Genomic DNA, 15,397 nt, shown 5'->3' with positions numbered 1-15,397 from the left:
ATTTCAAGCTACCTTCTGCACTGGGTGTTCTGACCTTTAGAGAAAGTTAATCATGCCATCTACTTTCACTCTTCATTTAATCTCCCCTTCCCATCTGTTCAGTTTCTCTCAGCTGGAAGCAAGATGAAGAACGAGTACCAGTCAGCTGTCTCAGTGGTCCGCAGCCCACACTTTGGGGCCATTTATTATAAGACATTAACATCAATTGTCACCTCTATCATGACTGTTACTGCAGTCCACGTCAGATTAGTAGGCAAGAAATGATTTTCTAAATGTCTGAAATGTGAAATGAACAATAGACATATAGACAGACAGATATGCAGTGTCAGAATGGATTGTTCTGATCCTTTGGACTGAACCCTGAAATAACATATGCCAGATACCTGAGCTCATGTGACAGGTTCAAACCTTCTGCTTGATCATAGCAACCCTTTTAGAAAATATCTTAATCAAGATTTCATGTGATAGGTGCTCCACCCCTATTGCTAAACAAGATGTTCCAAAATAATTACCTTCGCTATGTAAAAAATGCAGACTCAGTGTCTTATTTCCATTTTAAATTTGTCAAACGTCTACTTCCATCCAGAAGAAATAATCAAGCACTTTTTTTCTATATTAAAAAACCCACTTTCTATTAGTAATTATTTATAGACTATGGTCAGAAGACTGTTTAACCTAACCATAGCAACTCTCATTATTTTTCCAGGCCTAGAATTATTCTTGTAATTCTGAATAACCCTTAAAACCTATTTTTTTGTAGAGGAATCACCAGAACTAAATGCAGAATTGCAGTAAGGACCTTTCCTGAGCCATACTCAGAGATAACATCACTTTGCTACTTCTAGAGGATACACCCCAGAGACTGGCTTCATCCCAAGACCGTACTGAGTCTCGGAACTTTGAGTATTTCAACATAATCCCGCAGGCTCATGTATTTGGTTGTTATTATGACACCTATGTTCTTCTTAGAAGCACTGTATTCTAGTGAAGATTTCCCCCTTTTATGAGTGACTAGCTTTTTCCAATGGATACTTAATTTTGCATTTGGTTGGATTAAGATGAACGCTCTTTATCTCAGTTCAGCCTACGCAGGTCACCATGACTTACTTCTGTCACTATTTACCACTTCAGCATTTTTTGTATGATTAGCAAATTTTACCTGTAATTACTTTAGATGTCTTCCAGGAAACGTTAGAGAAGCTGAATAGCACAGAGCTTTCAGCAAGCTCCTGAAAGAGCCTGCTAGAAACTCCTCAAATTTGTAAGTCACAATTTACCATTTTTTTGGTGGTCTATCTACTATTCAATTTTTAAAAAGTTTGGTATAAGCTGCTTTCATTTTCTAGAAAGAAGGCCTCCTTCAAATACTCTAGGAAATCTTAAGTATACTCTATGAAAACTTACTTTATTAACCAAACTTGCAATGTCATGAAATCAGGTTCATTTGACAGATGCTATTTTCCATGAAACCATGATGATTGGTATTAACTGTACACCTTTTAATTTTTTGCCATCATCTTATATAAAATTTTTCATAATTTTACTTAGGCTTATGAAAGATTAACTAAGTTTACCAGGTCATCTAGTTTATGTCCTTAAAAATTAATAGTAACATTTTTTTCTGGAACACTTTGAAGGTTTTCTAATATTCCATAAATTTCTAAAATGAACATTAATGGTTCAGCAAATTTCTGAGCCAATTCTTTGAATATTCTGAGCTTCCAATTATCTCATCCCAGAGATGTGAAATATTTAACAGTAGTTGTTTAGCATAGTCATCAGTTACTGACTGTTCATACATTAAAAAAAATGGATGGATGGATGGATGGATGGATGGATGGATGGATGGATGGATGGGATTGATAACTGGATAGACAGATCTCACTTGAACATGATTAAACATCAGTGGTAGGTTAAATATTCCAAAAAGTCATCCAACCCTATTAGACACTGGAAACAGCCAAAGTGCTATGCCCTTGATCTGCAGACTTATTCCTTTATTGAGTATTCCAGTACCCATAAATCACCTTACAATACATTACAATACCTTCCAATGCACACATACATTATAGAGTTACTTACATACAAATTGTATCCTGAAATTCTTTACAGCACTAAAAATTTGCAAGACAGCAGCTAGTACATCGTGTAAAGAACATAGCAAGGTAAAGACCTTGCAAAGCAATTAAAGGAAGACCTTTGTTCTCTGATAAGACTAATAAACATGAAGAGAAACAGAGCAATCTTAGAAATTAAATGGACTGAAGTAACAAGGAAGTGCTGAGGGGTAAGTGGTCAGGTTCAGATGGGGGGAGAAGGGCAGGAGTTCCTCCCAGCATCCTTTCCCCAGAGGAGAAGAATCCTGTGATTTGAACAACTTATCATTGCCTTCACAGCAGAAAATGCCTCCCTGATGTTCCTGGATCTCACCCTTCACTGGTTAGTAACACAAGCAAGACATGTGCTAAAGGGACACATATTATATTAAGAAATAATTCCTTAATTATTAACTCAAATGCTTGGGGGAAGGAAAGGAAAGGGGCCTCTTGTCTACCCAGCTGCCAATGCTTCCTGCGATCTTCCTTTTGGTAGTCTGGGTGAGGCCCGCATTATGTCCTGGGTAATAGCATTTTGGATGCAAGGGAAGCAAGGGACATGGACTTCCCCTGTGTTAGTACCCAGCACACATGCACAGTGTTTCTTCTCTTTCACCACATGGGAATTTGCCTTCCACAGGCTGAGAGGCAGATCCTTGCTCTTCTGATATCCTCATATCCTTCTAGTGAGATGAACATAGGTTGAATGACAAGAGGAAAAAGTTCAGAAGAATAAGATTCTTTCCTTAGCTAGTGACTTTCATAACCGGAGGAACAAGAAGTGCCAGGAAAGATCCCTCATGGCAGTCAGACAAATGCACTGACAGCCAGAACCAGAAAAAAATTATTTCTGGCCTAAAGAAGCTAATAAGCACCAATGTCTGATTATTTATGTTGCAATGTCTTGCAAAGTGCATCTCTGAGATGATAGCTTTGTGCAGCAAGCATCTGGAATATAGATCAAATAAGTCTTTTTAGTTTTGGGTCAAGTTAAAGATTCGTTTCTTTGAGGTTCTTCTTTTCCTTTTCATTGCCTGACACCAGCCTAGCTACATGAGTGGACCTGCTGTAGGACCATCTGCCCCCAGTTCAGGAGTCTGGATCAAAAGCTTGCATCTGGACCTGTCATTCACCGTGGTATTGACTTCTGATTTAGGGGATGCTCAGAGTAGTTACCAAGCATTGGGCTCCATCCAGAGGAAAGCTTCTGCTGAAGAGAGACAACATGTTATTCCAACCTGGTAGGAGATCATCAAAATGCTGTTTTGCACATTAACCGCTAATTCTCCTTGCAGCATGCAAAGAGAAACAGAAAACTCAGAAAGACCAATTAGAAATCCATGGGAACCTAACGATGTGCTCATTCAGGACTGCACTTAGTGCACAAACTAATTCATGGCCATGCAGAGACACCGCTTACTGTGAATGGAAAGTTTACAGTTGCAAAACCGTCTTCAAATGCACTCTGAGATAGATTGCTAATTCTCTTCTTTATCATCCCAGCTGATTAAAACACAAAAACAGCCCTTAAGTAACATCAGTTACATAAAGCCATTGGCGATCATGCTGTCGCCATGAGAAGGGCATAAAGCTCCCTCAGATTGTCCCACTACCAAGACTTCCTGTGGAAGAATTGGGGTGAAACCAAAGCACCCTCCAAGATGCTATCCCAGTTTCTGTCTGCTAACCATTTACACAGTCACGCAGCGCCGGGAGAGGTCGTGGAGTCCAACATCAGTACCTTCCTGGAACATGCTGTGCAGATTCAGGAAGATTAGATGTCCTGAGCTGTAGTCCTAGCAGAGTTCTTAATTCTTTGCTGCTTTGATAAATCATTTATTAGAACAGCCTTTTCATGGGCGGGGGGTGGGGGTGGGGGTGGGGGTGGGGTGGGGGAAACAACAGAAAAAACCCAACATCCACTCCATAAAATAGATTTATCACAAAATCCTGTCCTCCTACCAACTATCTTCAGACCAGAACATATATTTCTCTGATTATTAATTAACCAATGCAAAGAAACAGCTTCAAGCTTTTTAACCTTTTCCTTTCTCTTTTGCCCTTTGAGAGTGTAGATGATAATGTAGGGGTGTTGTTCAAAACACAGACAGCTTCTTGAGCAACTGTAGTACTGTCATCATGCTTTGAGCCCTATAATCATGGGCTCAAACATTAAAGCCATTCAGAAAGCAAGTATTTTAAGTTATTTTCCTAGTACATTCATTATGTTCCTAGACATACATGTTTAAATCTGGCCTAGCACCATTAATGCTGCTGACACTGATGTGGAGAAACAAAGATCATTAATTCCCAATAGTGCACATTTCAACAACAACAATAAAGTCATACAATCTACCAGTAGGTATTTGACCTGAAAAGGGAAAGGAGTATGATATTGTTAGTACAGTTTGTCTGTCTATCTGCCTATTACTTATCACTCTGACATCTCAACTATCAGGATAAGCCATAGCTTTTCTTCTTTTTGGAGTCCATCCAAATACCTTCAACAGTATGAAATACATCTCCACATAAATAACAGGAGGGGGGGACAGCCAAGTTCTCCAGCAATTTCTGAGCCCATCAAGCCCCCAAAATGAAAACATTGAAATGAAGCTAAAGGAGTTAGCTGCTCTGTCCCTATGATGCACTCACAAGGAAAATGCAGAGTTATTGGCATTTGCCCTCCCCCTCTCCCCACAGCCTTCCCATCCCAGCCCCAACACCCTCAGCAGCTAACCAGTGGAGATTTTTGTATTACAGCAGTGGACATCAGGACAACTAAGGAGAAAAAAATAAACAATCCAAATCTGGCCCAAATCTGTAAGCAAGTAAAAGTACAAGTCCTAGCTTCATTATCTGGTCTACATGAAATATAGTGAGAAAATGCACTTCTGATCTCTCTTATTAGTCCCATTTGTTAAAATGCTGTTATTATTTACAGCTTTGTGCAGAATGAGGGAATGGCCTTAGAATTCCATCTCAAAAGCAAAGTGATGATAAAAACTAGTGTAATTCTGTGAGCCTATCTAAAGGCAAGTTTCTTGCAGAGGTGCAACTCTATCAACTTCCCAGCACCAGGGCTAATCACCCAGCTGATGGTCTAGTCTTGAAAAAGCAGACAAATAACAGACTTCCATCATACTTGGTAGCAATTCTGGTGGGGTTTGAATGCATTAAGAGTTTGACTTAGCCATTAACATTGCTTTGGGGAGTGACTCACCCGGGAACTAGCCAGTTAGCAACATCTTACCTTGAGATGTCAGTCCTAACTGCAGAACCAGGTAAATCCCTAGTACCTCAATTTAAGCTAGGTGTCTGCTGACGGTGGAGTCAGCACTGGTCCCTGCTACACAGACAGTGGGACTTGTTTTATTTGAGCATAGCTAAAGGTGTCCTGGAAAAAGATGGAAATCATGTCCTACACTCCACTGACTATATTGGTTAGACCTCCACTGAGTATTTTAGGATCCCAACGTGATTTGCTCACAAGTGGGTGCATGTGTAGACATGCTCTAGATGTATGCGTTTAGTCAATAAGAGATACGTTGCAACAGGATCAGTTACAAGAATAGAAATCAAAGTTCACAGGCAAGCTAAGTTCTCTAAAGACATGACATAAACAATTATCCAGCTGCAACCTACTCAGCTTTGATATTTAGTAGCTGTAGATATTAGTAAAGTAAATATAGTTGGCACTTTGCCTTAGCACTGGAGCCAGCTGGCACAGAATGACCCACACCCAAATTATTAAATTCTCTTACTTTCCAGAATATCATGGCCACCTCCAAGCTAACTACTGAAAACAGCCTCTGTTCTGTGCTAATACTCAGACTTTGTCCAAGAATTATTTGGAGTTAGGCATAAGCCAAAACTATGTCAAGGACCTTTCTAAAAATTCAGTGGTAGGGATGGTTGGGTTCCAGTTTCTCTGATCTTCCCTGGCACAGTTTTAGTTTACTGTTACAGATGTAGCTGACAGGCCTTGGATAGGAGTATTAGCAGTCCAAAGGTGATTTTAAAAAGAACTGGCTCTCACTACATTCTGTATTCAAAGATATGAGGTAGCTAGACAACAAATTACAAGCTGAAGCTCAAGTAAAGCGTTTCCAAGGGACCTTCCAGCAGTTTTTAAAGACTGAACCAACTCCAGTGAAATCAGAAGGGTATTTAGTTTGTTCCTTTGTTGAGATCAAATGACAGGACCTTGCTGACTGATAGATTATTCAACTAGTCAAATGTAAACTGGGAACATTACCAGGCGCTTACTGGCTAATAAGTGATTGCAAAAGCAGATCCATTGCCATTGAATAATACCGCAGCTCATTACTCACGATAACTCTCCAGTTTTCTGTCTAGAGATTGATGACTGCTGTGAGGCTTGAGCAACACTTTTGCTCACATCTTCAGAGCTGTAGTGCTGATACCTCCACATCTAGGTGGTTGGAAGGAAAACTGCATGGACAGTCAGTTACTTGGAACCTTGGCTTCAAGAGGGAAGGATGAAGAGTGATGCCTCATTATTCCATGGGTCTCCCTCTTAAAACCACATCTGCCATACTCAGTAAACCTGTTGTCTCACTTTGAGGCCAAGACCATAGGTTTTACGACCTCTCATAAACTCATGCCATTAGCCAAAGGCAGGGAGCAAAGCTTTAATGCAAGAGTCAGAAGGTGTGCTTGCATATATGTGCATGTGTATGCATGTCTTTTTCAAATGCAAGCCACCTTGTGTCATCTGTGAGACTTACTTCTGAGGAGGAACTAAACCACAGAGGAGATGCTGTTGAATGCATTCACAGTACAATCCAAGGCTGTAAGCCATGCCTGGGTCTGTTGTCAGGAGCAGGTGTATACCTGGCAGCAAACGCTCAGCATTAGCCTTTTGAGGGGTTCTCAAACTGTCTCTTCATTTCATTCTGTCTATTGAGAGACACTGAGTTCCCAGGGTTGATTTGTGCTGCCAGAGATTTGCAGGGGTGGAAAAACAGATGGCTTTGTCTGGAGTGCAGGCTGGTCCAGGCTAGTCTTACCCAGGGTTTGTACTCAGAAATGTTGGCACACAGGGACATTTCTGGCAAAAGTAGCAGAGGCAATTCTTATACAATATGATGGGCCCCTGCCTCACTAATATCTCAGACCCACGGTCACTCTAGCTAAAGTAATACAGTCGGACAAATGAGGCCTTTTCCTGGAGCTAACATAAAAAAAGAAGAATAAAATAAATCCACACCAAAAACCCTCCCCAAAGCTGAACGCATTAGGTGCATTGCATCCTGTGTGAGCCTGACCTATCATGGCTCTTCTGATCCCCAGAAAGCAAGTCTTCAGCTGAGATGAAGAATGACATTCTAGGTGGCCTGTAGATACAACATTCAGTCACTATAGGTGCTTCTACTGCTGGATGCATTCCATGGCTGATTGGATGATTTGCTGGCAAGGTATGAAACTACTCACAGAAACCATGTTAGAAAAGCACTAGTGTTCATCTTTCTCAACTGCAGAATCAACATGAAGTCTGCAGTAATTGCCAGTTAATAAATCTCTTCATATTGCTTAAGTGGCCAACAATCAAACTATTCATGCCAATGAATACCATAATGCAGAACTTATTAAATTCACATTTTACTTGTACTGCCATAATAAGGAAGTAGTACTAAGTACATCAGGTTCCCCTCATCGCAAATATTGGAAGGCAAAGGAAAGGTTATGCTGGTGAGTGAAGAAGGGTCTAGAGATTTACCCCAGTCATGAAGGAGGGAAAAAGAGCAAGACAGAGTGGCTTGAGACCATGCATCACATCTGCTGACACCCAGCTCAAAGGTGACCCAAATCTTGTGTGTGTGGGTACTGTGGCACCAGCATTTGGATCCCTGTGCTTCACATAGTCTTGTGTCCAAACTGGCACTCAGACCAGGTACTGCGTCCTGGAACACTGATCTGTAAGAACCCCTCCTACACTTTGTCCCCCATTGGCACCCATCCTCTCCTCACTCTCCTGCCAACCCGCCCACCCTCCTACCTGCTCACTCCCTCCCTCCCACCGCCCTCACCCCCTTCCCCATGTTCATTCTTAGTGGTCGTTGCATGTACGTGTCTTGGCCCCCTTCAGCTCATTAAACCCCCTGCCTTGCCTCCTGTTTTGACAGGTTTTGTGAGTTTTGACAATCCTGCCAGTGCCCAAGCTGCTATCCAGGCTATGAATGGCTTCCAGATTGGCATGAAGAGGCTGAAGGTGCAGCTGAAGAGGCCAAAGGATGCTAATCGTCCCTACTGAAGAGTTATGGGAAACACTGGATACAAAGCACTAGCACAGGTAACTGCATGGGGAAGGGGGTGTCAGCTGTGGTTGTAGCTTCTCTTTGTGTTGTAGACCCTCAAAAAGATTCAGCTCTGTGACTCTCTAGCTTCTGCCTTTTTCACTTAGGCCTCTGGCTAGAGCCACACTGCACAGATACGCACCCACACATAAACCAGGAACCATTTGTGTGTGCGTCTCTTTAAAAAAGAGGTGGAAGGATGCTTAACGAGGGATGAGCCAAGTTCCCCACCCACGGGGCATCCTGAATCTCTAGAAAGTCTTCCTGGTCACTAGAGGAGAGCCAGCAGCTGTCCTGATTCCCCTTGCTCAGACAAAGAGAGCATTCCTGGTGGCTGAAGAAATCTGCAATTAAGAGATGGGACTGGGCTGCAGTTTAATCCCAGGTGACTGGACTGGGACAGTGTCTGTCTCAATAGCTTTGTGTTGCAAATGTTTCAAAGCATTCTTCATTTTTCATGCGGTATAGTCTGTATCCAATTTCATTCCAGCATAATAACTTTATGTAAATATGTCTCCCTGACAACTAAATAACCCCTAACTTCTTTCTTCCCAAGACCAAGAAATTAATAGAAGGATTCATGCTCACTTCTTGCTCAGTTACTGTTAACTTCTGTGTGTAGATAAAACCCAATCAGAGGAGAGGAAGCTTTGCTTGAGTAAGGACCTAGACAAAACTGAATGAGGGTCTCATTGTTAAACTCATGTACTTTGTATTGTTGGAAAAGAGCCAGCTTGATGCTCAAAAGGAACTTCTAATACATGTAGAAGTGTCAAAGATATCAGAAGCTTGAGCTTGTTTCATTGGAATCCCAGCCTATCATTAATAACAAAATGGAGATATTTCCAAAATGGAAATATTTTCCACCACTGGCTGTCTTTTTAATTAATTATTTGAAAAACAGAAGTATAAAAATTGTGTGTTTGTAACAGAGACAGGGAGTGTCCCTGCTATTAAAACTGTTCCACATCAGAGATTCCCTAATAAACCCAGCACTCAGAGTGGCCCTAAGCTGCAAGAAGCAGTTTGCACTTCCAAATTAGTAACTGAGAGATGGGTTAGGTAAGCTTTCTCGGCCATTATAGCTGTAATGTCTAAGATACAGTGATTTCAATTCAGGTCTTTTTTACCCCATCTAAGGTATAGACAGGAAATCCCTGCCTTCCTAAAGAACTATGAAGTGTTCTAATTTTTCACTGGTACCTCTAATATCTTTGAAAAACGTATCCTTCTGGTCTTCAGAGCAGTATCCTGAGAATTAAGGAATGGAATCAAAATGTCTTTGAAAGAGGTGCTGCACTGAAGACAGCATGAAGCAGATAAAGAAACTTTTCAATAAACATATTAGGTGCATGTTCAGGATACAGCCTTCACAGTTTAGACTCTCCTTTATATGTGACTATATGAAGATAACTGTCAATGCATTTTCCCTCTTCAAATACCTCTTTTCTTTTCCTTGCTTATGACAAGGCCTCTTGGAAGCTTGACAACGAAATAAGTTTCCATGTCCAAATGCTTTTTGCTTCATCACACTGGCTTTTTACTGCAGGTGTTGCTGGGGGAGGGCGGGAGATGCATGCACGCAATTTTGTTAAAGCAGAGACTGTCTTTGTCAGGAAGATTTTCAGGAACACCTGCAAATGGATTGAGGAACACAAGTGTCTCCCTAGTTTGGCACCAAGCAATAGCTTTATATCATAGCATAGCTGTGATCACTCAGGATATGCTTATTTCTTATGGTCTTGTAAGAAAGTGCAGGCTGTAGACACGTGTTGTTAAAAATTTGCTGGTTTGAGTCTATGATGTTTTCATTATCATGGGTCATTATGAAGTGTTCCGCCTCTACCTTTTTGTCGTCAGGCTGATGTTGAGGTCTCAGCTTGTTGCGTATAAAAAGATTACTAATTAGTAAGACTAAGATTTGTTGTTCAGGGTTTTTTCCCCCCAGTAAATTATATAAAAAGAAATCAGCTAGTAAAATTTTCTTTGCTTTGCTTCCACAAAACAGGAGAAGAGTCTTGAATTGTCTCCACTAAATAGGAAGTCTTTTAGCCTTCCTGGCTTTTACTTTCAGTTTAATGCTTTGTTGTTACAAGATCATTCCCATCCTCTGCTTATAGGAGCCTTTAACAGAGGTACAGATAGTACCTATCAAAATGGAGTAAATATTGCTCAGAGGACCTTACTCTCTTATGGAGTTCCACCTCAGTAAGCTCACTAAAGGAGCTGAAGATGTACCTGTCTTTTAGCAGGAGAGAGTTCTCTAGGAGAAAGGTTTTGTGTTTTTAGCACCTAACAAGAGGGATTGGCCAAGTGCATGTGGCCCCAGGTGGAAACTGAAGAAGCATATCCCAGGGAAGGATCTGACTTAGCACAGGGACTACCATACCAGGTTAGACTGGAGAGGACACTTAATGACATCAAGGATACCAAAAGATCAGAAGGGCTTAGATCCATCTCTTTCTTCAGTCCATCTGCTTTCCAGTGCTCAGAAACATCCATACTAGCATCCTAGAAGGAGACGGAGGTTTTTTAGTCATGATGGCCACAAGTCAGCTTCCAGCCAGAGCTGTCCAATAACAGTCAGCACAGGGCTAAGCGCTCAGTAATGAACCTTAGTTAGAAGTAGGTCTGTTGTTCTTGGCTCAGCATGGTGTTACTGTACTCCCATGGCTGGTTTGATGTGCAGCTTCCACTCAGCCTCCAAATACCACTGGAATTCTCTGACTTAGCCACTCAATAGACAGTGTCATTAGTGCAACAAGAAGTTTCCTAAAAATACTAGGACAGAAGGCAGCTAGGCCCATGGGTACAACATATAGCTATTGCACAGTTTGAGAGCAGGCAGCTCCCTTAACTGGCAGAAACATAATAACTCCTGTATGTTTTTCATCTAGTTTTACTTTGGTCACAGCTCTTCAGGGTCCCTAATTCCAATTTGAAGCATGTGCATAACTGTATTGACATCAGGGCAATTACTCATGTGCTTCAAGAGGATGCTCAAGAAACCTTTTAATAGAGATTTTAGTTGAAGTCCTTTCCAAAAATAATACGCTGCCAACAAAAAACACAAGCAACACCCAGTTTGATGCAGGCCACCAGAGTGTTTTTTCCTAACCAAGAAAGAAAGTTTTCACTCAATTTTAATTCTGGATGCACTTTTTTTTTAACTTATAAATCTCCCTTTTGGGACACAGCAGTCTAGGCCACAGTGATCTGAAGTCCTTTGTTTTCCTTACAAGTTCTCTAAAGTTTCTGTCAAACACTGAAAGGGTCTCTGTGATGTGGCAGATAAGCCCACAAGCTGCAGCAAGCAAAGCCCTGAAGAATTCAGATGGCAAAATGTTTCCAAAATGGCTGCCTCTGTTCTCTTTCCTCGTTATAATTAAAGAGGTGGTTGTAGCAAAAGAAAAAAAAAAGGGAGGGGGAAGAGGCTGGGGAGAAAGAAAAATAAGAGCGAGAATCATTTGGGGAAACTCTGCCTAAAACAATATATTCTATTACAAATCCCCCCTCAGGACTAGCCACCAAGGACTCAGAGGTACTTCATGTGTCTTTCAGATAGTAAATGCACAAAATAATGAAAAAAAATCTGCACCCTGAACTCCATAGCTCCCTTGGGCGGTCATTCCTAAGAGCCCTTAAGTATGCTGTGATATGACAAAGTTGTAAGTACAACCTGCAGTGCCTGAGGGTACGTGTGAGCCCTCTGCATGGCCAGCACCATGGAGGACAGCTTGGACAACCAGAACGATGATCTCCTCTGATCCTTCCCATGGGAGAGAAGTGATCTGTGTGATTCCAGCCCTCTGCACTGGGTCTTGAAGCTAGTTCCCCAGTGACCCATCCATACTAAGTCAGTAGTAGCCATGATAGGACAATATTGCCTAGAAAACCCCATAATTCACAGCTTTCCCAGTATTAAGGACTTAACAGAGCACACAGAAGCATCCAGCTGATCACAGAATCACAGGATGATGGGGGTTGGAAGGGACCCCTGGAGATCATCTCGTCCAACCCCCCTGCTTGAGCAGGCACACCCAGAGCAGGGGGCACAGGAAAGCATCCAGGTGGGGTTTGAATGTCTCCAGGGAAGGGACTCCACATCCTCCCTGGGCAGCCTGTGCCGCTGCTCTGGCACCCGCACAGGAAAGGGGTTTCTCCTCATATTCAGGTGGAACTTCCCGTGTTCCAGCTTGTGCCCGTTGCCCCTTGGCCTGTCACTGGGCACCACCGAAAAGAGCCCAGTCCCATCCTCTTGACACCCACCCTTCAGATATTTATAAGCATTGATAATACTGATGGATTAATAAAAGGCATTGCACAGAAGAGCAGTGAAATTCCTGTCCATTTCCCTTCTGTGGCTTCATCATGGTGACTGATCATTAGCAAGGTGTTATTTACCACCTCAGATAGACACTCTCCTGTTGAAGTTTGATTTAAAGCTAAAGATGGAGAGATGTTTGGGTGGGACTAACCTGGAGCACTGACTGAGACAAAGTGACTGTGAGCGAGACAAACTGGGTGAGGTGAAAGTGAAGCAAAAAAGTGAAAAAAAAATGCTCAATAGTGAGGTTTTTTTCTTTTTTTCAGCTGTGCTCCTAAGAGTAGTGACAAAACATTAAAAGAATACATTGTCCAGGCAACCTGCTTCTCCAAAATGCCAGGGGAAATAACATAGGCCAAAGCTCAAATACAAAAAAAAGTTGTTCAGGTCCTCCTTCACAGATTCTTGAACATGTGCTGATGCATGGTTTATTGTAAAAGGTGTAAGATGCTTGTTTTTGCAGCTGCCTGGAATAGGTGATGGTTTTTTCCCAGGGGAAATGTCTTTTCTTTTTTTTTTTCTCCTTTGGAAGTATAGGTTACCAAACTGGAAAACTTCACATTTTCCATTTTCCTTCTTCTGTGCTCTGATAAGAGATAAAACCCAAAACACCTCATTTTGAAATAAGCAGACATTATCAGCCAAAAATAAAACAAACAAGCAAAATTCCAAATGCCCATAAACAAAAAGATGTGCATGGAAAATTTCTGGCTGTCTCTTGTCATTGCAGATCGCTTCAATGCAAAGTTAAATGCAAGTATATTTTCTACTCAATTTTTGGTTGCTTTGTCATCTCAGATAGGCTTGTATTACCTCCAGTGAGAGGCTATTCTGCAGTGACATTGGTCTTACCGTTGTCTATTAAGCTGTTCATCCTGAGATTCAGACTAAATATCCTGTATCAGAACTTAATCCCATTTCTTGTAGTTATGCCTCCTACAATCATGCTAACCGATTCCTCTTCATCCTGCACGATTATTGTCATTTCCCTCCTTTAGTCATCACTTAGATCATTTAGGACTTGCTTACATTATGGAAATTTGCACTAGCATAATTACATCAAAACAGTACTCAGACACAAGCTTTAATAAGAGTGAATAAACTGAGAAAAAATCAGCTCAGTTTCGTTTGGGAAAGTCTGTTTAGGTACTGGAAAAACATTAGCTCAGCCGATTTTTTTTTTCTTCAGATTACTTTTGCTTTTAATTTCCACTGACAACTGTGATTAAATTAAATGTCCCTTATTGCATTTGCAACCTAAACTTTGCACTGTTGTGCTTGTACATGAGAGAATGGAAGTGAATGTAACTGGGGAGGCTGAAACAGAACTACTGAAGGTGTTTTCAAAACTGACAAGGAAATGCTTTTCTTTTCTGGCTGATAATTTTTAACCTGTCTGCCCATTTAAATTACTAATAACTTTATTATGGAAAAATTCTCATGTCTATTCTATAAACCACAGTTTCAATACCAGAGCATGCAAAATCCCATTTGCTAATTATTGTAGTTATTCTAAGATTGGCACACAATATAATGCACTGATAGAAAACGACAATAATTAATTACTGCATTTACTCCAAAATTACAATCAGTAATTACTTCTCTGAGACTGAATTCCATTCAGCAATATTTGGAACTTGTTCTTCCTCAAAGCAGGGCAGCTTTTCAGGAGTATTGCTGTGTTTGCATCTAAATGAGTCCATGTAGGTCACTAACGGATCCGCACTATTTGTCATGGGAGTGATAGAGCAGCACAATGCAATACCATAACACTTTACTTCAGTTTGGAGCATGAATTCTTCATTAAAATCCATGTCCCCATTTTTTAAAATGTTAGATAATGTAATTGTTTCAGAATTAAAAACTAGATATGAAAGCAGCCTACCATTTCTCATCCCACTGTGCTGCAGTTTTTCCTGATGCTCTAGAGTAAACTTTTGGAGGCTTGTAAGAACTTTTCCCAATGATTCAGTCAGGAAACATCCAGCTGAGTCGCCCCCACTGTGAAAAGACCAGGAGCTTGGTATGGTTGTGTCACCTACAAGGGCTTCCAACAGCAAACCCCCCAAAGCTCCAGGGTTGACTGGAGGGTGGCAGTGTAATATTCAGCCACTTGACCAACAAGATTATTGGGGAATCTCATATGGACCACATCATGCAAATTACTCAAGTAGGTCAGATTTAAAGCCTTTCTGAGCTAAATGGTGTGAGCTTTGATTGCTTCAGTTAGTGGGCAGCTGTAGTAACCTGAAGGCAGTAGCCTTTGAAGGAACATTTTTTGTTAGGTTCCTCCAGCACAGAGATTTGCTGGGCCTGTTCACAAAGGACTGTAACTTGAAGAAAAACTGGTATATATATGAAAAGGAAAGGGTAGATGTTTTAAGCAGCAGTGAGTTGAAACCAGAGCCAAGGAGATGGAAAAACACAGCCAAAGCATTTGTTCCAGCAGCAACAAACACTGTCAGAATGCAATCTTCTGCTAAATAAAATAGGTACAAAGAGAATGAGGGAGGGTAAAGACTCACAGCGAAAGAGGCTTTTGGAAATCCAGGATGAGGTTTAAAAACAATTGTGGTCATTTTCCTACAAGACCTTCAAATAAATGACAAGTCAGGAAAATCTCTTGATACTGGGGCACAGGGGAGAGCAGTACCCAC

General features: G+C 41.2%; 1 protein-coding gene across 8 annotated transcripts in view; it reads left to right on the top strand.

The window, feature by feature from the left end:
* The window catches only part of CELF4 (CUGBP Elav-like family member 4), a 718,579-nt gene that overhangs the window by 683,859 nt on the left and 19,323 nt on the right, over positions 1–15,397 (top strand). For all 8 annotated transcript variants that reach the window (XM_075078980.1, XM_075078975.1, XM_075078978.1 and 5 more), the window contains exon 12: positions 8,243–8,409. In XM_075078980.1, coding sequence (XP_074935081.1) covers positions 8,243–8,370 — 128 coding nt within the window. In that variant the 3' untranslated portion in view covers positions 8,371–8,409. The remainder of the gene's footprint in view (positions 1–8,242; positions 8,410–15,397) is intronic.

Source organism: Phalacrocorax aristotelis, chromosome Z, assembly GCF_949628215.1.
Source record: "Phalacrocorax aristotelis chromosome Z, bGulAri2.1, whole genome shotgun sequence".
Classification (NCBI taxonomy): Eukaryota; Metazoa; Chordata; class Aves; order Suliformes; family Phalacrocoracidae; genus Phalacrocorax; species Phalacrocorax aristotelis.
This window is presented reverse-complemented; position numbering and strand designations above follow the sequence as displayed.